At 22.3% G+C, this 26678-nt stretch overlaps 1 protein-coding gene across 1 annotated transcript in view; it reads right to left on the minus strand.

The window, feature by feature from the left end:
* The window catches only part of LOC129614075 (neurogenic locus protein delta), a 164741-nt gene extending 141552 nt beyond the window's left edge, over window positions 1-23189 (minus strand). Inside the window, exon 1 of the mRNA XM_055528462.1 lies at window positions 21096-23189. Coding sequence (XP_055384437.1) covers window positions 21096-21158 — 63 coding nt within the window. The 5' untranslated portion in view covers window positions 21159-23189. The remainder of the gene's footprint in view (window positions 1-21095) is intronic.
* Between the last annotated feature and the right edge of the window lie 3489 nt (window positions 23190-26678).

Raw genomic sequence — 26678 nt, forward strand, 5'->3', positions numbered from 1 at the left:
TCTTTATTTATATGAATATGTATGTAGGCATGTATATATAATAAGTCAAAGTCATACATAATATTTACACACATATGTACATATCATATTTATTTAAGCTATTATAATAACCGATATCGCATATACTCAGTTTTTTAATAATCAACTTTTCATTCTACACTTATTTTTATTTTACTCGTATATAGAGGTACACTTATAGCTCAGTAATCAGAATACTTTGGGGAGTTTAAAACATATATGTATACCTATTCAAAAATATATACTTAAATATCAACTCACATAAATTCATACGTATATATATGATTCATACATATCTACAAATTTATATACATACTTAACAAAAAAAAGTAATATAAAAAATAAAATAAAAATTTTTTTATTATTTTATACACGCTGCTTAAGAATCGTTTTGGAAGTAAAACCGAATTGTTTCCCACGGCATGCGATTTGCCGGTCAATGTTTAAAAAAAAAAAAAAACACCAGCAAAAATCCAAAATGAAAAAAGCAAAAAAAAAAAGCATAATAAAAATAATAACAAAAAATCTCTATAGAATATTGGATTCCTCTATATACTCATACAAAACAGATATTATGAGCATTTTGAATTAATTTTCATGTTTGTCAGTTTGTGTACAATATAGATTGTGCAAAGTATAAAACAATGTATATGTATATATAACCATATGATAATGTACAGAAATTTAAGCTAAACATTGGACAAAACAAGAAAAAAAAAATACAATAAGAAAGCAAAAGAAAAAATGTCTTATTTTTTTGTTGCAAAAAAAATGCTAAAGAGAAAAACCTGAATCTACACTGAGAAAAATATGTCAAAAGTAATAAATAAATAATTAAAATTAATTTAGAGTTCATTCAATGTAGAATGTTATTATGTTATATAATTACCACTAATAATAATATTTTATATATGTATATCTAAATATTTATATAAATTAAATTTTGTACTAATATGATAGCATATTAAATTTTATAATAAAATAAGAGTTTTGGATGTTAAATCAAAATATTTTAAATTTATACTTATGCAAAAAAGTTTATTTTAACTGAATTATTTTAAAATTATTTTCTTAATCATATTTATTTAAATTTAACCAATCGAATTTAATTGCATAGCAATTATTACCAATTTCTTATCTGCATATCATAAGTAAATTAGAAAATTTGATTGTTTGTAATACGAGTACAATAGTTTGGATACAAAAGTTTAATTAAATTACACTGGAAAAAAATGTGAAAATTTGAAGTTATTTTAATAAAATTTCATGAAATGCTTATAAATTTTTTTATAAGATTTTAGAAATAATTCGAGAAATGTTATATATATGCATATGTGTACGTACATAATGTATGTGCTTAATAAAGAAAGCAAGTACTTAATTGTCTAATTCAGAATTTAATTTAAAATTTGAGAAAATTAATTTATGTGTAAAACATATGTGAATCTAAAGTAAGTTTTAGCATGGAGCTTTCTTGTAAAAGAAAATATTTTTGTATAAAATAAGTATTTCTTATATACTTACTTAAATATATATATATAATGTAATATAATGTAATATAATGTAATAATATACATATAATGTAATTCAAAATTTTCGCATTTCAATATTCAACTGTTATGTACACAGCATTTAAAAAAATCTAATACTTTTCAAAATGTAAAAAAAAAAATAAAAAATTTTTAATTTAATTATGAAATCATTTTAAATTTTGTTTTATTTGTAAAAATATACACAAACATAAGTACTTAATTTTTTAATTAATTTTTAAGAAACATAAGGAAATCACAAATCAAATAAATTGATCTCTTTTCTTTTTTTTTTGATATTTCGTTAATGTTAAGTTAATAAAATTAAGACAAAAGCTAATGAAAAACTATAATTAAATTTTATGACTTAATCTTGCATTAAAAAGCATATGCATGTATGTGTGTGTGTATCTGTTTGTTTGTATCTGTATTCGTTGCTTAAATATTTTAAATTTTTCGCTTCTTTTTAAAGAATCTAAATTTTATCTTTTGTTTTAAAGATACAAAGTGTTTGATTTTATTTGCAAAAAAAATAAAGAAATAAGAAAAATAAAACAAAAAAAACAAAGTGGAGACACATTTATTTTTCAAAGCAATGCAATGCAAAAAAAATAAATTAAATAAAAAAATAAAAACATTTTATTGTTAACAATGAAGTTAGAAAACATAGTTACCGTGTCTATTTTTTATCTTATTCTTTTGAATTTTTCTTTTATTTGTAAACTATTTTCAATATTATTACACAAAAGAAAGGAAAAAATTATATAAAAACAATAAAAACAACTCGAATTCGTTGTTAACTAAAATAGGTTTTCAATATAAAAAAACAATGTATACGAACACTCGAGCATTAAAATTAAAAATAAAAAAAAAATATAAAAAAAAAAGAAATTTGCAGTGCAACTCGTAAGTATTTTTTGTAAGAGGAAACCTTACCATTTATTTATTTTTAGTTAAATAAAGTATGTATATATTGGAAAAGCTCTTCTCTTCTTAGGAACCACATCATTAAAAAGCAGTGAAGCATTTGAAATGAACGATAAGCAATATAAAAGAAAGAGGGAAAAACAAAGTATGTTAAGCATCAAAGCAAATAAGTAAAATAAACTCAAACTGTTCATATCCGTATGGTATGAAAAAAAAAATGTTTTATGCAGTATTGAAAAGAAAAACAGAAAAAAAAAATCCAAATAACCAAATGATCATCAAAACACAATTCACTTCCCCTTTTCCAAGTTAAAACAAAAAGCAAAAATCTTTTGAAATAAAAGAATTGGTTTGGTGGTGTTGTTTGATGTTTTATTTTGTTTTTCTTTTTTTTTTGTTAAAGGTTCTCTATGGCTCTCAGTGAAAATTTTTTTTGCAATATTGAAAATATCGTCTTCTTCCTCTTCTTCTTCTTCATAGAAATTCTTTCCGTTCCCTTACAACATTAACTCTATTTGTTACTTACTTTAAATGGGCATAAAATATCTATATGCACATAATGGCTATACATAAATGTTTAAACAAAAAGATATGTAAATAAATTTGTTTTGACGTACATACACGTATAACATGAATAAGAAATGACTAAGTCTTAGAAGAATTTTTAAAACCTAGTAATACAAGATAAGATATAAAATTTATTTTTAATTTATTAAGGACTTAAATATCAATTTAATGCAAAATGATGATTTTTTAAAATACTAATAAAATTTAACAAAAAAAAAATTGTAATTAATATTTTTAATAAGTAAAGTACTTATAAGTATAACAGTTTTTACTTGGTATGTATACAAGAACATCATTTCTCTCGTGTATTACACAATATAATTGCACAAATTTATTAGACACTCTTATGTACTTATGTTAAAATGCACAACTACATACCTAATTTAAATGTAAAATCAAAGGAACAACTTGCAATTAAACAAATAGAAATGTGTATGTAATATAAAAGTTTGGTTGCATATAATAAAAAGCATCAATAGTAAATTTTTTATTAAAAAATTTCACATAAAGTCACAACATAATCTTATCATCATACACGTAAACATAACTCATATGTATGTACATATGTGTATACATAAACATAATATTGAAAAAAAAAGTATCAGAAACTGATGAAATGCAATTCAACTATAGGTCGGATAATTTTTTTTTTCTTTTCAATTTCAAAGAAGACCAGAAAATTTTGAATTAAAAATGGGGATATGGGGATAACGAAAAAAACATATGTTTCGATTTATGTATACATATATACCTATATACTTAGCAAAAATGTATCTAAATAAATATCTGTGGAATATTTTGTGAAAATTTCTATTTTTTTTTTCATTTCAAATATGTATATGTACGTACACAGAAATATGTAATAAATACTCATATGTGCATATATTCAAGTAGGCATATATTCAATAAAACTATTGAAAAAAAAAAAAAAAGAAAATAATTTCATAAGAGTAAGAGTGAGAAAAAATTTAATATTGGAAAGATTCAAAAAAGGAAAAACAAATTAAAATTGATGTGAAGGTAAATATTATGTGTATGTTTGTATGTATTTATACATATGTTTATATACATACATAATGTCGGTATCTGACTTTAATAGGTGCATATTATTTTTATTAATTTTTTTTTTGTTTCTAGAATAACAGCTGTTAATAATTTGTGCACAGGATATAACATAATTACATATTTGAGTAAAATTTTATACGAAAATAAATTTAAAAAGAGTTGAATTCGTATTAAACATAAAATGAATGTGTGTATACACGTATGTGTGTATATACGAAGATTTAATGAATTCTGTTTAGTCGATTGTAAATGATCGATACATCGATTTGAAATGTTATAAAGATTTTATTCATAAGGAATTTGCATCCTAATGAGAACAATCATTAGGATACAAATTCCTAATTCCTAATGATTCAGAAATTTGTATCCTAATGAATAAAATTGTAGGAGTTGGAAATTATACTTATAAAATTTTGTTATATGTATTTTAGGTAAAAATTTCCTAATATATGTATTCAAAATTTCTTTCAACTACCAATTAGAACATTTTACTGGAAGCATAATGAGGAATGAAAGAAAGTCGTAATTTCAGTCAAAATTTAAAATCTTCAAATTTTACAAAATTTAAAACTGTTAATATTTCCCTAATTATAAAAATAAATTTTCTAAATTAAATACAATATTAATTAAGTAAATTTAATCAATTAAAAGGATTTTTTTCAATTTGGGACAAAGCATTAAAAATATATGTATACCTACTTATCTGTATGTGTACATATTTTTTAAAATACTTAGTTGTATTGCAAACTATACTTAAATTATATGACAATCATAAAATTTTTTTGAAAATAAAAAATCAAATAGGTACAATACCCATAAGTTAATTCAATATCTACATTTTTATACAACGCTTAATCATTTAATTAACAGATTCTTTAAATTATATTCAGTTAGTAAAATAATTAATAGCCATTTATTTTACGATTAATGTTCCAGCAATGTAAATAAAATTACGCATTATCCAATAAAAATTGAATATTATTTAAAGTCAAATGACCATATTCGTATAAAGAATATAAATTACAAAAATATTAAATTTTACTTATTTGTACTGTTCAAGTGAGTAAATTGCTTATTTTTCAAATAATTTACATTATAAAGAAGAAATCAACTATGAATGCAAATTAATATAAAAATGCATTCAGACATTAAAAATTCTATAATAGTATATATGTATAAATATATAAGTATATATGTATATGAAAATGTATGGAAATGTATATGTATTTTAAAACTAATAGTTAACCTCAAAAGTATACAAAAGTATGTATGAATATTTATATATTGAATTTACAATTAGTTATATAAGTATATAAATGCACATATTATGTGCGTTCTACGTAACTTATTGTTAATAAAATATATACACTTACTTATGATGAAAAATGACAGTATGGTGTGTAAAAAACTTTTAACTATATTTAAAAGATGGTAAAATTTTTTCTAATGATGTTATTAATATTTATGACTGTAACACATAATATACTTACTATATTTATATAATTACATACTTATATGCATATTAAAAAAATTTCTTCTATAAGTACAATTTAATAACTATTTTTTCTTTGAAATTTATTTAAAATCATCTTTAGCTTACTTAAATTTAAGTTTTATGCAATTTTTATAATGAATTTTCCATAAATTAAGAATAGTTTTTATGTTAAGTACTTTTTATAATCAATATACACATATCTGTATATGCATATGCATTTATATGCATATATATACATATACATATATACGTAAGTATGTCATAGAAAATAAAATTTTAAAAACATTTTGACTATATATGCATAAGTTTTTAAGAATTTTGTCCCACTTACTATGAAAAATAAAAAAATATTAAAAAGAGAAAAATTAAATTTTCACTTCATTCGTACTTTCTAAATTTTAGAACGAAAAGGCTATAAAATTTATGAAAATAGTTAATGGTTTAAGTGAAAATCTATTCACTCATAAAATATTTATATAAGAAAATTTATTTAAGTATTAATAATTTATTAAATGCAGAAAAAACATCACTACATACCTAAATATTATGACGGTATTTAAGTATGGGGAACGATGAATAAATATTGATAAAAACTATAAAAACTAAGTAACTAATTGTAATCGTTAAATAGTTTTCTATTTAAATGCATATTTGAATTGCAAAATTAAAATAGAAAGAGTAAAAAAAAATATTTTTTTCTTTAATTGGTCAAAAAAAGAAAACTTCTACAAATTAATATTATAGAAAAAGGATTTTATTTTTCTAATATTTTTCAGTTTTTAATTAAAAATTCAATTTTTAAATTTAATAATTATGAAAGTTTATAAAATTCTTTTACTTGTGTATACTTTCTAAATGTCTATTTAAATACGAAATAAGTACTCGATATTAACACTTTTCAATTCCAGTATTGAATAACTATACTGAACAAAAAGTGATGCTGTTCATTATTTCGAAAAAATTATTATTAAGCATAATTTAAATACCAATTTAAATTAAATGTTTAAATATTTAATAACTTTTAATAAAATTATATTTTTCCATAAATAGTCACAGTATTCCCAAATTTACAAGTAATTGAATTATGTTTGCAGTGCATTACAATATTCCTTAATGAAACTATATATATGCACATATGTACATACCTATATAAATCGATTTTTCATTTACAAGAAAAATAAATTTTTATATCAAAAATAGATAAGTTAATTGATTCTGGTAGAGTGTAAAATAATTACCATTAAAAGGTACAAAAACTAAAAAACTATCAAGGTCAAATGTCATTATTTAGACAGATTTTTTTAATAAAATAAGTAATAAAGTACAAAATATAGAAAATTTTTCGTAAACTTATCAAGAAAATACTTAGCAAATTTTTGCTCAAAAACATTTTTTTTATTTTCGCGAAAATATCCATTAACCTTTAAGTAAACTTTTATTTAAGCTTTTCATGTCAGAATGCATTTTAGATTGCATATTAAATACTCTAATAAAGAAAAAATTGATTAGTTGTCTAGATCAGAATTTAACGTAAAAGTAAGTTACTTAATAAGTAATAAGTAATTTATTTAGTTTGTTAATTAAAAACGATAAAACAATATATGTACATGTTTCATAAAATTTTGTAACACATATAATTAAAATATAGGTAGGTACATCCTTTGTTCACTCCTAGAAGGAGCATAGGGTTAGTGCATGATTTCTCATGCACTAGTTTCATAGCGTCATAGAGTTTAACTAAGTAGGTGACTAACCTGCCGTAGTTTTATTTATATTAATTATTTGAGGTTATTAATATTAACTGTTTATTTTTCTTAGTTTTTTACCGACCGTATTGTGTAAACAATAGGTAGGTTATGTGATGGCAACAAATTTTGCATATCGAGTTTTCGGTGGGAACGTACTTCTGCATAGTAGGGAAGTGTAAATAAACTATTTTTAGCAACCTGTCGGTCTGTCGGTCTGTCGGTCTGTCGGTCTGTCGGTCTGTCCGTCTGTCGGTCTGTGTGTGCACGCGTGTATCTCAAGTTCGGCTGAACCGATTTTGATGAAATTTTATATGTAAGTTTATTTCCACCATGGCACGGATCGATCAACTTTTGGTATATATCAGGCCTCGGGAACTGCACTTTTTAGCGGGCCTGTTTTACATTTTTGAGCATATTGAAGAACATATTCAACCGATTTACTTGAAATTTCATATATAAGTTTTGCTCTACCGGCGATGAAAACTCCTAACTTTTGGAAGAAATCAGGCGTCAGCAACTGGACGTTTACTACGGGCCAAATATACATTTTTGTGTATATAAAGAGAAATAATCAACCGATTTCATTTAAATTTAATATATAAATTCCTCGTATGAAAACTATGAACATATAAATTTTTTGGAAAGATCAGGGCTCGAAAACTGATTTGCGGGCCGATTTTACATTTTTCACCATTTTGAAGAAAATATTCAACCGATTTACTTAAAATTTCATATATGAGCTTTGTTTGACCGTCCGTGAAAATTCCTAGCTTTTGGAACAAATCAGGCATCGGCAACTGGACGTTTACTACGGGCCAAATATACATTTTTGTGTATATAAAGAGAAATAATCAACCGATTTCATTGAAATTTAATATTTGAGTTCCTCGTATTAAAACAATGAACATTTAAATTTTTTGGAAAGATCAGGCATCGGCAACTAGACGTTTACTACGGGCCAAACATACACTTTTGTGTATATAAAGAGAAATAATCAACCGATTTCATTGAAATTTAATATTTGAATTCCTTGTATTAAAACAATGAACATGTAAATTTTTTGGAAAGATCAGGACTCGAAAACTGATCTGCGGGCCGATTTTACATTTTTCACCATATCTACGGAACGAATTGATGGAGTTTCTTGAAATTTGATATTTGAGTTCTGGTTGTTACCGAAACTAACTGGCGAACATTTCAGGGAATTCGGGTACTAAGAGCCAAATTTACATTTTTCTAGGTATGTTAACTATAAGCTTACTAATGTCCTAAAAATTGTAAAGAAGTATTTAACAGACATTTTTATAATATTCTGTAACACTTTCACTTAACTAGACAATACACATTGCGGTCGGTTATGTGCTGACCACATCAGATTTTTTTTTTTTTAATATGGAATATTACGAATATTTGAAAATTACTTGTATAATATTTATTAGTATTGTATATTAAGTTATAATAATATTGAATAATTTTTTTTTTTTATAGTGACCTGACCGGGGTTTGAACCCGAGACCCTTCGGTTAAAGGACCGGTGCCATAACCACTGCACCAATGGTCAGATAGGTAGGTACATAATACTTATATAAATATCCAATTTTTCTTTTAAAATAAATTTATAACAGTTCACTGTCAATATAAGGCCAAAATATGGTAATTTTGATCAAATTCTCTTTTTTTTCCTTAACTAAATTCTCTTTTATAAATTATTCAATGCACATTAAATTATGTAATCTCTATTTTTAGAATTACCTGTTACCTTTTATGTAATTATGTTCACTAAACTAAATAAAATAAAAAAAAAATCTAAAAGATTTTCTTTTAAGAACAAAATAAAGAATCTTGATTTTTATTTAAGAAAAAAACCAAAACCCTGAAAAACTAGTAACAAGTGATCACCGTCTAACTATATTAGCAAATGTACTTAAGTACTTATAGGGAATTATCAGTAAACCATTTTTAGATTAAAAAACCTCAATATAAATAATAAGTTATCGATGAATGTTGAACGATAATAATGAAAAATAATAGAAAAAAAATTATTTTATAAAGAAAACCATAACTAAATAAACCGACCGAATAAATAAGCGAGATTATAAAAAATATAAATAAAAGAATATGATAAAAAAAAAAAAAACAAAATAAATAAAATGTTGAAAAAGGTAATGTTGGAAAAGGTAAAAATTGAAAAGAAAAAAATAAAATTGAAAAAAAAGGGTAAAAAAAAATTTTTTTTATAGTATGAAAAAAGACAAAAATATCATGGAGTAAACAAATATTTACAGTACAGTACAAATTCGCTTTACTGTACACATGGAACATCTTTTATAAATTTTTAAATTTAAGAAGATTTAATTTGCAGAATTTAATTTTTAAAACATAAACATTAATCAATACAATATTGCTTTATTTACGTAAATGGCTTACTTATAATTAATTCACTTAATTTGTGACTTTATTCATTTATTCAACATTCTTCTTTCGGATAAACTCTCTATTCATGTTGTATCCATATTAAAATACATACTTAAGTAGGACAAAAATGATATATATATATATACATATTTATGATTGATCCGTAATCTTCGTTTATTACCACAATTTGATTTTGCAAATGTGTAAGAAAATAGTTTCATGCGCTTACAAAATTTATAAAAATATTTGTTTTTTTTTTTAAATACATAAGTAAAATAATTAGAGTTGTATTGTACTGAAATTCATGTTACTCAAGAATTAGATTATTATAAAATATAGTAATGGGTACTTACTTAATAGAACTAGAAAGTTTTAAACTTCAAAAATGGAATTAGTTATATAATATACAATAAGTTCTTATACACAAGTAATTTACTTTAAAAATGTACTTAAAAATATATATGACGTATAAGTGAAGGTATTCGATTACATAACTTGGTATACATATATATACATACATTTTCCTTTTAAATTCATTTTTTACTTAAATTATTTAACTAAGTACTTATATTATGGGAAAATGGGTCATAAAATATTTTTTTTTAAATGTTCTTCTATTTTTTTTTATTTAGTTTTGTTGTTAAAGTAAAAAATAAAATAATTTTTTTATTCCTTTTCTCATTTTATTTTAAAGAAGACAAACATTTTTTCCTACAACCACAATTGAATGTGAAATTAATATTAACAAAACAACTACTTATTGCAACAAGTACAGGGAACCAACTATAGAGAATTTTTACGAAAAAAAATTTAATACTTACTAATTTTTTCATTAAGTAAATACCATTATACCATTTAGTAATTAAGAAGTTAATGAAATACAAAATATACATTTTTTTACCTAATAAATCATTTATTACAAGAATGTACTCTACTTTATTATGACATAAAATGTTAATTAATATTTCATTAATAACATTATTACATATTGCTTAATTTATATATTTAAAAAATATTTTATAAATATTTATTGAACTAATTGTTAAAATATTTTTTCAAATATTTATTCTCAATTTTATTCATAAAAAAATATTAATTGTGTTTGTAATACTTAATACATATAAGAAATAAGTATTAAACACTTAATTCTCTTGATTTAAAAGCGTTAAATAGTTAACATAAATTATAATTAAATTTTGTAAATTATTCTATACCCATAATCACTTAATACAGTAAATAAGAGATTTTTTCTCTCAAATCAATGTTACGATAAAAGTGAATGGTTTGAGAGAAATGTGATTATTATTAAGAGATTTTCTTAATTACGTAAGATATTTGGCAACATTATGATTATTAGAATTAAACAAAATTTTAATCGACCGCCTTTTCAAGAATACTAACTTACTTATTTTTTAATTTTATCGATACAATCGATACTAATTTCATTCTTTATTTTAAAATTATTAATAAAAAAGAATCCAAATACAACTTATAATTAAGTAATTAAATTTTTTAGAAATACCAATTTTTCTTGAAAATTAAAGAGATACACGTAAGTATAATAATTTTAGTGAACAATTTAAGGGTCCTTGCCTTGTATTATTATAAATGTTTCACTTTACCGTAACATAAGTAATTGTACAAAATATTAACCAACTTGATTTGAGAATTTTTAGAAAAAATTTTTAAGAAATAATGTAAATAAGAACTTAAAAAGAAAATCGAACAAAAAAAGAAAAATATGTTCGCGTAATAATGAAAACTTACTTATTCTTCCTTCTCTTTTTCTCCCTTCTCTAAGTTTAAGTAAGTGTTTATGTTTTTTTGCCAAAATCGCGTTTTGATTATGGAGTGAAAAATAATGTTGATTTTAAATATTTGTTAAAAATGTTAGGGATTGCAATAACTACGATTTTAACATTTAAACTGTTTTTTTGTTACAATTATATTTTTTATTATTTCTTATTTAAGTATTTGTACAATTATGCATGTTTAACTAATTCGTTTTTGTTAAAAGCTGAATCAAAGAAAATTGGAATTATTTAATACCTATGTGTATTTAGATAGTTATATTTTTTCAAATGAATAGAAGAATTAAGAACAATGACAAATTTACCCTCATACCTCATTTACACTCATTTAATATGGAATAATGGAAAATTATAATAAAATCTTTATTTAATTTTGACTAATTTAAGTTATACTTTTAAAATGTTTTCTTTTTTTTTTTTTTTTTTCCTTATTCACTCCTAGAAGGAGCATAGGGCTAGTGCACGATTTCTCATGCACTAGTTTCATAGCGTCATAGAGTTTAACTAGGTAGGTGACTAACCTGCCGTAGTTTTATTTATATTAATTATTTGAGGTTATTAATATTTACTGTTTATTTTTCTTAGTTTTTTTTTTAATATGGAATATTACGAATATTTGAAAATTACTTGTATAATATTTATTAGTATTGCATATTAAGTTATAATAATATTGAATATAATTTTTATAGTGACCTGACCGGGGTTTGAACCCGAGACCCTTCGGTTAAAGGACCGGTGCCATAACCACTGCACCAATGGTTAGATGTTTTCTTAGTTATACTTATTGCAATAAGTTTGTTTTATAAATTGAATTGCTATGAGTGTTATTTCATATTTTTTTTTTGTCAGGTAACTTTTATTGTTTTCTGTTCTTCAATTGAGTGGATAACAATATAATAATAATATTATAATGTCAGTAAAATGAATACTTGAATATAAATAAATAAATAAGCTAACAAAAATATGTAAGTAATAACAAAATATACGCGCACTACTGAAGTGATGCCATAAGATAAAATAAATTGCCGCTAATGTAACAAAAACGATTGAATATTTTATGAGAAATGAGCTGTGAAATGAAAAGGAATCAGTAAAATAGCACTTGAAATAAGTAATATTGTTTTTTTTTTTTGTAAATAATTTTTATTGATGCCTATTAAAATGTGTTGTTTTTTTTATTTTATTTAATTTTACTTTTTTATTTTAAAAATTTATGCAAAACTCTTCTGAATTTTCGCTTAACTTAAAGTCAGTCAACTTGCAAATCAAAAGACTTCAACAAAATTAAAATTGTTGGAAGAAAAGAAACGAAGATAATACAAAGAATAATCATCATCGTCATATTCTTTGAATTATCATCGTGTTTATACTTAAGAACCAAAAACAAAAAAAAAAAAATTTTTTTTAAAGTTTCTTTTAAAGATGGGATGAGATTGCATTAATATGTTGAACTTTTTACATGGGTTAAAAAAAAAAACAAATTTTCATCTTATTTCGCATCTTGTACTCTTTTATGTAATCATCATTATTGTCATTATTATCATAATCATTATGATGAACAGTTTTACTTCCTAATATAATGAAAATGGTAAGTAAAATGACAAATGATTTTAATATTTGCACAATTTGTTTATTATTACTTTAAGGATTGTGTTTGCTATTGGTCATCATCATTTTCATAATGATAATCATTATCATTCTTAAATACTGATTCTTTTTTTGCTTTAATTTTTCGCATCATTGTCATTATTATTATTTTACTTTATTTTTTTTTTTTGCAGCAAAAATTACATAGGGTCTTGGGAGTCCTTTTTCTTTTTATAAAAAAGAAAAAATTGATTCTTTCCGTGTCCCTGTTTTTTCTCCCTTGGATCTTCTTTATTTCTTATTGAAAATTATTAACTTTAATAAATATTCTCGAAATTATTCTTTTTTTTCAATGCTGTGTTCGTTTTTATTGTATATTTATTACAAATTTGCCTGTACGCAAGAAAAAAGTGAGCACTTTACTTTACTTACTTAAGGAGTTTTATTTAATAAAGTACCAAAACGTGAAGTAAATGAAGAAATAAGGAAAAAAGTGAGAAAAGTAAAAGGTAAGCAACCAAGAAGCTTAAGCATTTGGTTTTTGGTTTAATGAATTGCGTTTAAATGTAATTTTGTTAGCAATTTACTTAAATTTTTTTTTGGTTTAAAGATAAAAATAAGAAGAATAAGGAAAAAAGAGAAAATAAATGTAAACGCTTAGTTAATTATATTTTAACTGCAGGATGCTAATGAAGTGAGAATGATATGAGAAAAAAAATTTTAATAAATTTTTATAGTTTTTTGTTTTTTTAATAATTATTCACAAAAAAAAAATTAACAATAGCGAAGTATTTGCAAACAATAGGCTTAGAATGAAAATATTACTTAAATTCCTTTTATGAGTATTTAGAATTTAAATATTTTAATTTCGAAATCTAAAATTTTCTATATTTTTTGGCGGTTACTTAATTATATTTCTTTTTGAGTTTCCATATGAGTAATTTAAAAAAAAAATAGAATCAAATAGAATGCACATTAATGTTTAAAAAAATTTATAAAAATGCTATTTAGGATTACATGACACGGAAACAGAGGAAAAGAACATTAAAGAGCTGAAAAAGGAAATATTTACGTGATTATTAATTTTATTTGCATATACGAGTATACTAATTGTAGACATTGAAAATATTTCTTTAATTTAAAAAATATAGTGTACTTTTAGTGGCGGTAGGTATATTTAATGAATAACAAGATTAAAATAATATTCATTTATATTTACATAATTATCAATATACTTAAATATACTTATTATTTCTAAATATACTTAATTATTATTAACAAATCTATATAGAAAATACAAAAAGAAGTCAGTCATGTAGAATTCTTATTTACTTTGAATGAAAACATTGTAAAACTTAATGAAAATCAAATTACATTACTTATTATATTAAAAAAGAAAACATAATTAAATGCATTATCCATAAACTAAACTTTTATATACATTTACATACTTATATGTACATATAATAATGAAAGTATATACAAATATTATTACTTATACTTGGTAACTTCAATAAACCTACTATTCATAAGCAAAAATATAAGTAACTAAGTAATAACTATTTTATGATCATAATTTAACGAATGCAATTTTTTCTTTTTTGCTTTCTTTAAAGAAATATGATAAAGAAACTAATAAAAATGGGTGAGTATATTTTTATAACTTTTCTAACTTAAAATAAGTATGCATATTTATATATATAAGTATATATGTGTATATAAACGAGAAAATACTTCCTTAGCCTTGGGGCGATATGTTGATGTTTAATATAAATGTATAAGCAACTATGGTTATATGTATATACATAGGTATATATTTTCAGTTGCATATATACTTATTCATTGACCTGTATTATGCATGTGCATGCGATGAAAATTTATATTTTATAGTAAATTTTTTTTTTGTTTTTGTTAATTTCTTCTTCTTTGACTAAGCATTATATTCTGATCGTGAACATTTGAGTATATGTGAATGAAATGGAACGAAAAAATAAAGATGATAAACTAAGTAAATGAAATTTTATTCTCTTTCCTCTTTTTGAAAATGTCAAATATTCTCATATTAATTTTTTTTTTTGATTTTACATTTTAATTTTTATTTTTTTTTTATTATAAATAGGTATATGTACATATACTTACATATATATAGATGTGTATTTAAACTGATAGAGATCACGGAATTTTTATTTTTTTTTTTTAAATAATTCTATTTTAGTTAGTTACTTCAGTATATTTACTTAGTTATTGAAAATTATTTATTTGAGATATTCGAAATTGAAATACTTAAGTTAAGGAATATTCTCAAATAAATAAGAACAACTACTTATGTGTTCTAAAATGATTATTAAATTTGAATAAAATGGAGTATAAAGAAAAACTTTACTAACTTGCTGATTGATTTTTTAAAACCATTTTTAAAATTGCTATATTAAAAAACTACTGCGAGTATTGCGATGTTAAGTAAAAAAAATAATGTGATACCTATAAATAATTATATAATATTTGAATAAAATTAAATTATATTAATAATTTTATAAAGAAATGAAATATTCAAAATAGAAAAAAGGGATTACAGAACTCATACTCTGTATGACTCTCAGTTATACTTTATGCCGCCGGTATATTTACAAATTTTTAATTTATACTTAAATACGTATAGTTTTATAAGTACTTTTATAATTTAATAATTAATAACTAAGTGAATTATAATTCATAAGTTTGCAATTAAGTGAATAAATTATATTTAATTGAATCACTTATATAAAATCGGATGTTCTTATTCGATTATTAAAGAAATTGAAAACACACAGTCACAAATACTAAACATAATAAATAAAAAGAACCAATATTCAATATACTTGCATACACACATACTTTTTAAACTGTAGTTAAATACTTATAACAAAAGTTGCAAGAAAGTGAAACAAGGTGCTTTCAGATATTTCACAAAAAAAAATAAGCACCCTAAGTACGTACTTAAATGCTTTGATTTAAAAAAAAGAGTTAAAACTAAGAAGAAAATATTTTTTCTTTCGCCTTAAGAAAATTCAACAAAAATTTCACAATTCAATCCAATAAAGGAAAAACAAAATAAAAAAAAAACTAAACGAAAAAATAAAATAAAGGTGATGAGAAAATTTTTATTTAGATTCTCACATAAATTTATCGCCATCAGCTAACTATTATATTTTAAAGAACAAAAATAAAAAAAGAAAAATACCGGTTTTTTTAGTTTCAAACAGCAAGGATTCACTTGTAAATAAGTAAGTATTTAAGTATATACAACATAATATACTTATAATACTTATTTAGTCATATGTGCAGTTAAATGTGCCTAAGTATAATAGCAACTAATTTTTTAGTTTATCAATAATGTGTAAACGCTTTAAGGATTTTGTTCTATAAAATTTTATTAAGTAAGTATAAAGATTTTTTTTTTACAAAATCTCTTACTTTCCATTTTCAAAGCGAAAAATTTAACTAGATACTCATGATATAAATACATGTATATATACTTAATAAGTACATACGTAGAAAAATATGCAATGATACTTAAAATAGAAATAAGTAATTTATTGATATTCGTGTATTTAAATGTGTGTAAGATTTCGCTAGTCGTCTACTTGTAAAAATTTATGTGTAGAATTTTTTCTTAACAAAATTTGTAATAAAACTAAATAGAAGGAAACGTTAAGGAATTTAATTTAAAAAAAATATGTCTTTATTTTCTTGCGTTTTAAATTGATTTTTAAGGGAAAACATTAATAAACCACATAATTTTGTGTAATGAATACAAATATTAATATTATTAGAAATTTAATTTTGATTTAATCGAATCACAACTTCTAAGGAAATAAAAAACGAACCGAAACTCTCAAACACAACTACCTAAATTAAGTTTTTATTTACTTATTATAAAAAATAATATTTTTAAGCTTACAACGGCGGTTTTGATCAAATGTGAAAAAATTTTATAGTGTTTAACAATAATATTTGCACATGTACTTACATACTTGTATTTTTTTTTTAAATTATTGCAACCCATATAATTAATTATACTCTTCTTTTAGTTTAAAAAGAAACGGCAATTATCATATAATTATGGAACCATAATCCTCACTCGATTACCTTTTACAAATTTTAAGCTTCCAAAGTGTATCTGCTTCCGTATGCAAAAATTAATTAAATTTATTGCGGAACATTTTTGTATACGTTCCTATAACACAAAACTATGATTTATGTTAAGTATATCATGCCTTATAACATGGCAATTTTATATATGTAAATTTGTAGTCTACTTATATATTTACACAAAATCACTTGTTAGAAGTTTTTATTCCTGGGCATAATTATTTATTCAGTTAAAAATTATGGAATTCCATTTCTGTTTCGTTTTGAATTATGATTTCATTTGAAATAATTTATTGAATAACAAATAAGTAAGTATACTTAATATGAAAGTATATTATATACATGTTACATATTTTATGTTTTAATAGTAAATTTACGGTATTTAACCACAAAAAAAATAAATGGATGCAAATATAAGTACAATTACATATATACGTATATATGTACATATGTATAGATAGTAAACATTTTTTCCTATGCAAGTCAAATTTATATAATATAAGCAAGTATATACAATAGTTACGTTTACAATCAAGTTAAAAAAAGAGGAAAAGATAGTAAATAGCTATGTATGTATGTATGTTAAATATTCATTCATAACACGCAAATTTATAATTCTTTTATGAATTATAATATTAAAAAACTTTAAGAAATTTTAATTCTTATTGAAATCAACCTAGTTTTTCTTTTCTACTATTTTTTTTTATTCAAAAGTTTCCATGAACGTTTCAAATTATTTTTACATATTTACTTATAAATATTTCGTTATATATTAGTTATTAGAACATCAGTGATATCACGGTATTTTTGAAACATTTTTATTTAAATAAATATCTTTCTACAAATAACGTTACTAAGTAGGTGATTTAAAAATCATGTCCAAAAATTGTTATAATATTAAATAGAAATTGTCAAAATTAAAAATTAGTACAAACTATTACATTTATAAGTAATAGTACTACATTTTATAAGTAATTAATTTGCTATTGGCATCCAGAATCTAAGAAATTATCCGACGGAAATCGTTATTAAATTCGATGCCATACTATTACTTTAAAAATTTTCCAAATTCAAGGATTTTTAAAATAATACTTAATTCTTTAGTTTATTTTACCACTTACTTGATTCTTTCGTCATTATTAAACACTCAAAAAAAAAAAATAAATTTAACATTTTGAAATCTAAAATTTTTAATTGTAAAAAGTTTCCAACTTTAAAGAGTACATTATTTTTACTTAAATTACATGAAATAATTTGTTAATTAACATCGCCCGTGTCAGTTAGTACATTAAGCTTAAGTGAGTCAATTTACTTTTATATGATTCAGTACATGTAAATACTTGTAAAAAATATAGAAATAAGAAGTGTGATAATGTTTTTGACACGAGTGAACTTTTTCTTTTTGAGATTTTGGCGTTAAGTATACGGTTACTTGAAGGAAAATTATACATTTTGGCAACAATAAAAAATCACAACAGAAAAGTAATTACGCACATATATACATAAATAGAACTTCCAAATTTTACCCAAAAACCCCCAATAATACGCTTCTTTATGACAAATTCATTAAGTTTATGAATTTCCTTGAAATTTACAAGTATGTTAAGTATTCCAAAATCTTTAATTATCAAAAAACAGCCGACTGTACCTATAATTTTGCACAATATACTTTTTTTTTAAATAAGTAAGTAAAGTGTATAATAAAATCATTATTTTAATATTTTTCCATGATATTTATGTTTAAAAAATAAGTCAAAAAAAAAATGATTTTTAATTTAAAAAATTATACTTGAGGTGGAAGGACCGGTATGAAAATATGTACAATACTTAAAAGGTTAAAAAAAAAACTTATTTTTTAAAATAAAAAATTTTGCAAACCTATGTAAGTAAAAATATTTTTAAATAACAAGCGGTCGAAAAATAGAAGTGGTGTGAAAAAATATAAGAATTAACCTTTAAGGTGAAAGTAATTAATTTTAATAGTAATTATAAAAATATAGAAATAATTATTATTTAATTTAGTGCCTATATCTATGAAATTTATGTTAAAATGAAAGAAAATACTAACTTAGAATTATTGTACTAAACAGTTTTAAGTAAGAAAATATATCATTTCATATACAATATTTAATTAAGTAGGTACGTTCCTATATACTTAGTTGTGTATACTAGAAATCTTTTCAACTTTGAATACTTATCTAGATTCTAATTTAAATTCTTTTTTTATATACTTAGTAACTTGTTTTTTTTTCATTCTTTGCCAGTTTTTTTAATTTCTCCAAAACGATGAAATTTACTAAGAATATTAAATTTTCCTTTTTTATGCACTGTAAAATTTCATTTTTCCAATACAATTAAGCGTATATAAGTTACTAAACATAAAACACTTATATATTTACTTATTTCATATTAAATAAATATATATATATATATATTTATGTACCTATGTGTAATACTAATCATTAAGTATTTTTAGGTTGACCTTTATATATTTATACGTTCACATGTACTTATAAGTATGAATGCGATATTATAAAAACTGCAACGACAGAACTAATAAGGTTAAGCTGTTGCATCAAAACAGGGGCAGATGTTTTTCAATTTTTATCCGAAAATTATAAGAAAAAAGCAAGACAAAATTAAATACAAAAAAAAAAAAAAAAAAAAACAGACAAAGTCATTTTTTATTTTTTTATATTTTAACTACATACTCACATATTACTTTTTTTTTTTATTCCGAGGTGCACACATTATCAACGGTATGCATGCATAAATAGTAAATTAGGGAAGGTAAAACAATAAAATGAAAAAAAAAAAACTTATTTTTTTTCTATAAAAGAGCAAAAACACAATAAAAACGAACTACTGAAGTAAAAATTCTTTTGTAAAAAAAAAGGGTGAAACATCAAAAGGAAAAAGAGAAAAGGTAAAAAAAAACTTTTTATAATACGTTCATTTTTTATTTTTTTGAGACAGGCAAAAATCAGCAAAATTAAAATATTTTGCATAAGTGATAGCAAAATCATATTTTAAAACAAAAAAAATTATTTACTTTACATAAATGAAGAAGTACATCAAAAAAATTATTTCAAAATTTTTTAATTTAAAATTAATTTTCAAAAATAATTTCGAATTAGGAATACTCTTATAATAATAATTTATTTATTATTAATTAAGTATTTTTATTATCCTATAAATAATTATAATAAACCAAATAAATATTTGATCATGATCTTCTTCTATGCAACCTGTAGCTATAATCAATTTATAACTAATCGATTTCTAATAATTTTCTTACATACATATGTAGGTAAGTTATCATAAAAATTATTTGTACTAAGTAAGTGAAATAATATATTAATTTTACTTAAGATACGAATCGAATTAAATTTTGTTTTACTAAAATTATATCGTAATTAAATTATAGTATGTACATCTGCTTTAAGTAGTTATGTTTTGAAAAAAATATAAAAAAGTAATTTTTACAATTGGGTATCTAGGTAGTTAATTCAGTAAAATAAAACGGAACTGGCCGTATTGACATACATTCTATTTCTATTTGCAAAAATAAATTCCAATGACAATTTCACATTAATTCTAACGAACAAAGGTAAGTATACCTAGGTAGTTGCCTAGTTACACCTTCAGAAAACCTCTTCTTCTTTTAAAATAAGAAATTAAGTTTTTGTAAATATGCATCCATAAATGAATATTGTATATTACTTTTATCATTAAATAAATAAATAAATTTTTCAATTTAGTTAAAATGAAAATAAAATTTTGTCATTAAATTATTGCTTACCTGATTAATGAATATCACTAAAGTAAAAATCCATGCAAACAAGAATAATTTAATCCAATGCATTTTGACTGTTTTTTGTTTTTTTTTAATTTTAATTGTGTTCGATTGAATTTTTTTCTTCACCTTTCTTAATTATTATATATTAAAAATTTATTGTATATATATATAGATATATATATTCGTAAACATATATATATACATATGTATAAATTATATTTAGAAATCACTTATGGGTGGGGGGGATTATTGTTAAATAAAGATTCCTTATATAATTTTATACTTTAGACATACATATACACATTATACTAAAATATAAACTAGTATAAGCATTTATATCCTTTAATTGTTAAAAGCCGATAAGTTGGCTTTACTAGTAGCTAGGTAACATGTGTGCAATTATATATGTATGTATAGATATTTAATTGTTATAAATTTTAAAATCACTTCTTATATTTTTATTAATTTTTCACAATAGAATTTTTTCATAAATAAAAAAAAAATATGCAGCGCAAGTAAGTATTTAAATTACTTTTTTTTTTTTTAAATTTAAGTTAATCAACTTAATATTTTGATAATTATTATTTATTTTGAGATCTTTTCGGAATAAAAAAATTATTATTGATTACTTATATTTTTTTTAAGTAACTTGTATAGTATAAGAAGATAGAAATAAGTTGGTAATTAGAAGGTTAGATATATTTTTTTAATTATAAACTAGATTAAATTAATTTAGTTAAAAGTAGGCAGATATTTTTTGCTTTGATGTTGAAGAAGAACTTCTTTTAAGTTTCAATGGAAATTCGTCATTTTCATAATAATCTACATTGTGTGCACATTTTATTTTAGTAAAATTTACTTTTCATTTGGTAAAATAATTTTATGAGGAAAAACTTTTCTTTGTTATAAAATTAAAAAAAAAAAAACAAAAAATAACTTATTAAATATTCATTTTTCTATTTTGTTTTTTAAAATAACACTTTATAGTACACCCTGTATTTTAGATACATTTATTTTTTCTTCTTTTCAATTATTAATTTTTATACTTTTTTAAATTTTGTTATTTTATTTTAATATTTTCCTAATAATATATGGAAATTTTAGCATGGTATGCTGTCACAGACAGAAAAAGTGTTAAGCGTCTCCCACTTGCAAATTAAATTAATTTTCAACACTAATGATTGTTTTAAAAATTATTTAGGTATTTTTGAAAAAAAAAATTTTAAAATAAATTTATTATCTTTTTTAATTTTCAAATTTAGTGGAAAACTGAATCCTTTTATTACTTTAAATTTTAATTTTTTTTAATATTTTTTTACTTAATGATTTTGAAAGCACATGGTCTAATTGTGTATTTTGGTATTTTTTTTTGTTTTTTTAAATTAGAGTTGTCAGTATAAAATTTATAAACAAAAATTATCAATTGACCAATAAAATTTCACTTGTTATTAGAATCGAATGTTGTACGATTAACGGCAAATACTAAAAAATATTTTAAGAGAATTTGAGTACAAATTCCCGAATATTCTTGTTTTTTTTTTATTCAAAATAATCTTTTATAAATTTTCACTTTAACTATCTTTCTGGCACAAAAATATTAATATTTTTTATATTTTTATATTGTATTTAGAATGTTATGAAAATACAATAAATTGTTGAAATTTTATTTCAATTCACATAAAAATATTATAATTAGTAGGTATAATCCAAAAACAAAACGAATGATTGATCATAAAACTTTTTTAAGTAATCCTTGAAATTTCTCTTGCTGGGCATAGTCTGCCTTCTCTCTTGATAACTGTAATTTTTGTTATATTCCACCGGTAATTTTTGTAATTTTATTTTTGAAAGAAAATAATTTTACTAATTTTTGCTATTTTTTTTTTGTTTCTTTTATAAATTACAAAGAAATTATTTTTCTATTATAATGCTTCTTCAGTTTTTCATAATAATTTTTAATGCCGACACATATTTTTAAAATTATAAAATAAAAAAAAAGTATGCAAAATTTTAGTTGGAGTAACTGCACAATTTTCAATATCAAGCTATAACACAAATCTATATATCCGCAAATTAAAACTCCAATTAACCCGTCTCATTCACGTATACTTCAATACTAACTTCATTTCATGGTAAAATTTTCTGAGAACCGCGATGCGATAGCCATAGCGATTTCATTTTTTTCATTATTTTATATTTTCCTTTTGCTTTTCATTTCTTTTCTTTCTTTCATTTTTCATGTTTTTTTTTTCATTATTCCTCTATTTTATGTTTTCTTCTTTTTTTTATTTTATTTTATCTTTTGGACTCTCTTTCTCTTCTTTCTTTTCGCTACACTACAGCAAGCAACAAACAAATCGTTCATATAAACCACAAGGCATATACCGAAATCATTCTAGCAGCAAAAAAATGTTTTATGTACTTTACTTCAATACATTGTATTGTAGACTTGGTTACTTGTTGATAACTTTTTAGAAACGAAAACGAATTGAAACAAACCATACAAATTCAACAATAATTTTATTTTTTGCTCTTTCGTTTCGACTGCATTTTGTGAATAGCTACATAATTGTGGCGTTAATAAGTGTAATAGTCGTGCTGCTTTTCAAAGTAGTAGAAAATTAGTAGTAAAAGAAAATAAATAAATAATCTTAATTAAAAATTAATTAAGTAACATTTAATCAATTTCATATTTAAAAAATTTGATTAATTAGAATATTTTCAGTTAGATTTCAAATTAAAAAAAATTCTTGATATGAATATTATATTCACATAATTTTTATTCTGAGCTCGAATCATTTTTATAAAAGAAATCTATTTCATTGCTTCAATGTATTGAAACTATTGTATTATTTTGACTTCTGAATAACAGATTTTATATTTAAAACAAACAACTCTCCTTAAAATTTAGAAGGAAAGCTAAAGAATATATTTTCAACTGCCTTAATTGACGTCAATCGATTAAAGTTAGAGTAATTCAGGATTTGCATTTATTAATGTGCCGAATCAAACAAAGCAGTTTGCTCCATTTAAACAAGAAACAAATATGTGTTAGTGTCGCAGTTTTCATTGCTTATCTAGGTGTTCTACCATAAAACAGTGACTTTTTAAACGTCCGCATAACAGTATATACATAAACGTTCTTTAAATCATATAAATAAAATATAAGTGCTCTAATGTTTTTCGTGATATTTTTTCTTAAATAGCTTTTTATAGAACTATTGCTACCAAAAGTAAAAAATTTTCGATAATTAATGCTAAGCGGAATTATATATCAAATATCGTCAGTTATGCATAAAATGTTCGCTTGAATCAAATTATCTTCAATTTGTGTCTATGATTAGATTATAATTCATAAACACATACACATTTAATTCTCGAGCAGATTTAAAAATTCAAATCAAAACTTCATATTTTATAATCAAATTTTTAAGAAACCAAAAATAAAAGTGGAAATCAATTGTAAAACGTAGCTGCTTTACTACAAATATAACTGATATGTAACACTAACGGTTGATGCATTAAATAATGTTTTTCAATGCTCTACTTCAAATATGTATCTCATGCTCATCTCAATTCTGTTGCTGTAGTGCAAGCATTATAAATTGTAATATGTACATCCATGCATATTATATCTCATTGTACTTGTATCATTCATAATTTTGCATTTTTTTTTCTTATCCAATTCCCATATTCCAATGAAGAAAAAGTGCAACACAACATATAAACCAAGCAAAATGAAGAGAAACACAGCAGAGAAATACCATTAACTACATTTTCATACATAAAAGAGAAGTATACTAAGTTAGGTTTGCTGACCAAATAAAAAAGAGAGACATAGCAATAGCAGAGCAGATGTGTTGCAAATTAATTAATTGCTTTAAGAATAATATAGAGATAGGCTGTTTTTTATACGTGTAGCAATGCTTTACTACACATTACACACTAGATCAAATATGCATAAATAAGTTAAAAAAAGTGAATTTCCAACATAATTTTTTTTCTTATTATTGCAGTTTTACAAAATTTCCACAGGAAATAAAATTTATTACAAGTAAAGTACAAGTTTATTTACAAGTGAATAAATTCTGAAATAGCCCTGTTGTAAATTTTATTTCTGATTTTTAAATGACGTCATTGATTGTTTTGTTAAAACAAAATGTTTGTGGGTGGTAAATCGAAAAAAGCATGGCCTATTTTTCTAAACTTATTTAAAATAATTTTTGCCAAACGGCCCATTTTTCGTAATAAGCCGTATTTTGCTCATTTTCAAAATCTTTTTTTTTTGTTATATAAAATTTGATTATAAAAATATAACGAGGCCGTAAATTTAGTTATAAAATTGTGTTACTCTTTCAATATCAGATTATCGTTTTATTTGTCAACTAGTGAAAATGTTGCAGAATTTTTCATGTCCCCGTTATGTTGTAACTTTTATATATTCTTGTATACTTTTGCTAAAAATTTGACTTCAAATATTATTTATATCCTGAAAACCTTCCAGGCCTTACAGGACGTAATCTAATGTTAAAAATTAAATAAAAAACTAAAATTGGAAATTAGCTATAAAAATAAATTGAAGTAAGTAGAAATTGAACTACAAAGAGGTGCTTTATTTAAATTCTAAAACAAAGCATGTTATTTTTCAATTTTGGCTCATTTTGCTTAAATAAGACTAATTTTTTATTTCATAGCACATAACATGAGCTGTGGAATTATGTTCATAAATAACACGAGTTCATAATTTTATGAGTGATTTGTTGCGCCAAACAAGACGCATAAATACAGATATTCTAAATTAAAATAAAGTATATGCAAATACTTTTAATTCAATTTTGTATCAAAGCAGAATCAATTAACGAATAACAAATATTTTTGTTATAAAATATAAAAAAGAACTAAAAGTATACATGGACATTGATTACCATAGATTTTCAATATTTTTGAGAGACAGAGAAATTTATTTTTAGCTTGCTACCTTTGCAATATGTATATGTTCTAACACTAAAACATAACGGAAACTGCAGTTGAACACTATGAGAGATCTGGTGAGTATATTTGTAGTTTTACAGTGAAATTTTTTTTGACTCTAAAGCTACAGATATATACATACATATTTCAATTTGCACTGCGATAAAAAGTGACTGAAAGAATGAGTGAAATAAAATAAAACGACAATGTAGTTAGAATATGAAAGGTATGCCTCTGATCATCACATACATATATTGGATTTTTAAATTAATTTAAGCTTGTATTATATAAAGGTATTCATCACAGCTTATTGGATTTTTATTAAATATATATTCTTTGCAGACATTAGACCCTTTTCAATAGTGTTCTAAATATTACATCAAATCAAAAATTATACAATGAACCCTCTAATAATAAAAAATTGTAATGAAAGTTATAAACTATAGTCATTACTATTACGGTAGTATTGCACTAAGCTGTATATTATTACAATACTATGATTGTGCTATTGTGAATTCGAATTATCTTCATGGCACTGTTTAATAAAATGTTTCTTTTTAAAAATCTAATAAATTGTCAATATAGCAAACATTTTTTGCCAACTTCTTTTTAAAA

Source organism: Condylostylus longicornis, unplaced genomic scaffold (genome assembly GCF_029603195.1).
Source record: "Condylostylus longicornis isolate FDR11 unplaced genomic scaffold, ASM2960319v2 ptg000100l, whole genome shotgun sequence".
Lineage (NCBI taxonomy): Eukaryota > Metazoa > Arthropoda > Insecta > Diptera > Dolichopodidae > Condylostylus > Condylostylus longicornis.